At 31.8% G+C, this 1,628-nt stretch overlaps 1 protein-coding gene across 1 annotated transcript in view; it reads right to left on the minus strand.

Moving 5' to 3' along the window:
* Positions 1-456, minus strand: part of LOC111086436 — a 9,998-nt gene extending 9,542 nt beyond the window's left edge. The window contains exon 1 of the mRNA XM_022389253.1: positions 431-456. Within this exon, the coding sequence (XP_022244961.1) occupies positions 431-449 (19 nt within the window). The 5' untranslated portion in view covers positions 450-456. The remainder of the gene's footprint in view (positions 1-430) is intronic.
* Between the last annotated feature and the right edge of the window lie 1,172 nt (positions 457-1,628).

The raw sequence follows: 1,628 nt of genomic DNA on the forward strand, positions 1-1,628 counted from the left end.
ACAACCGGTTCGTGGAGGTCATTAAATTCTAAGAACAGGTTCGCACGAAACGGTGCGAACCTGCTGAATCCCACCACTGCACTAGGATACATATAGACTGGATTTGATAGTTAGAAATCTTAGCATAAGATGAAATTAAATGGCTTAACTTAAAACTTTAAAAAAATTAAGGTATAAATTTTAAGTTTAACTTAGGTCAGTGTGTACGATTGCCATTACTTACACTGTTAGTGTTAGTTACACATTGTCTTCCAAGTTCTATTACTATTAGTATTAACATTGTATAATATTCCCTAACTTCTCATTAGATATCAGTTATTCCCAAAATGAAAATCTTAATAAATAAATTGTAAACAAATAATATAATACAATTTTAACTAATTTCAACACACTAAAATGCACAAGGTCCTATTATAATATATAGTTATACCCCAATATTTGAATGTCATTAGACGTTCTTGATATACTGTTGTGAGCTCCCTCTTCAAAGTCTAGTTTTTTGTGCTCGATGTGATGTCCGATTAAAGACTGGTTGTATTAATAATAACTCGCACGTTTTCTCGAGAACTTTTTGGTTGTTGTCTGGTTCTATTATGTTATTACACAAAAAACTACCGTTATTATGAATAACTATATAATTCTATTTGTGAACTGTTTTCTCACTGTAACATTCTGAAAACAACAAACATGAAAATGTACATCTCACTCATGTTATATACAAGCTGAAATACCCGTCAACAGACGGGGAATGTTTAAACTTAATTAAAACAATGTAAATTTAACAGCAGTCGTATATTTCAAAGTAATAACTTTAACATAAATATTATCTCAACATTTTAAAATTATAACAAAGCTTCTTCATAAATAACACTTGGAGTTTGCTTTCCAGCTACAAACAAATAAAGATTTTGAGGTGATCCTTGAACACCCTATATCTCACTGACCACGAGAAAAGCATGGTTGTTTGAGAAACAATCCAGCAACTTTCATACTTTGACCTTGAATCTCTTTAGAATATTCAAGATTGTCTAAAGCGTCAACCTGACAAGGTTGTTTGAGACTGACTCAATAGGCTGGAAGTAATTAACCAACAGATTTTACAAAATAGAAATAGGGTTAAGTTAAATTTTGATCCTCTTAGGACATTCCTCATAGTTCATAGTGTTTACATACAAATTTTGGTTGAGATTGGCCCAATAGGCTCAGAGCAGTTAGGGTACAAACAACACACATTTCGTCTTTATATATATATCTATATATAGATCAATGAGCTCAATAAAGTCTATGTTTGATAACTTCTCATAAAAGCCGCGAAAATACCACTGTCTTTATCTAAGAATATAATGACACTTGAACACAAAAAATAAAATAACGATTCTTATAAGTCTGAGATATATATAGCAAATAATTATATATATTGTTACGCCACTTAATTTTCCGTAAATTCGTTCCGACGAAACTTTAGCGACACAAGTCCTTTCTTAAATAAAACTGGTTTATTCTTTCCGAATACAACGTTACCGATACACTTAATTTCAACAGTCGCTCTATAACAAACGCTAGAACGTCTCATGTGCTCGTGCTCGACAATACTCAATTACACACTCTCTGACTGCAGTTCAATTACT

Source organism: Limulus polyphemus, unplaced genomic scaffold, assembly GCF_000517525.1.
Source record: "Limulus polyphemus unplaced genomic scaffold, Limulus_polyphemus-2.1.2 Scaffold1097, whole genome shotgun sequence".
Classification (NCBI taxonomy): domain Eukaryota; kingdom Metazoa; phylum Arthropoda; class Merostomata; order Xiphosura; family Limulidae; genus Limulus; species Limulus polyphemus.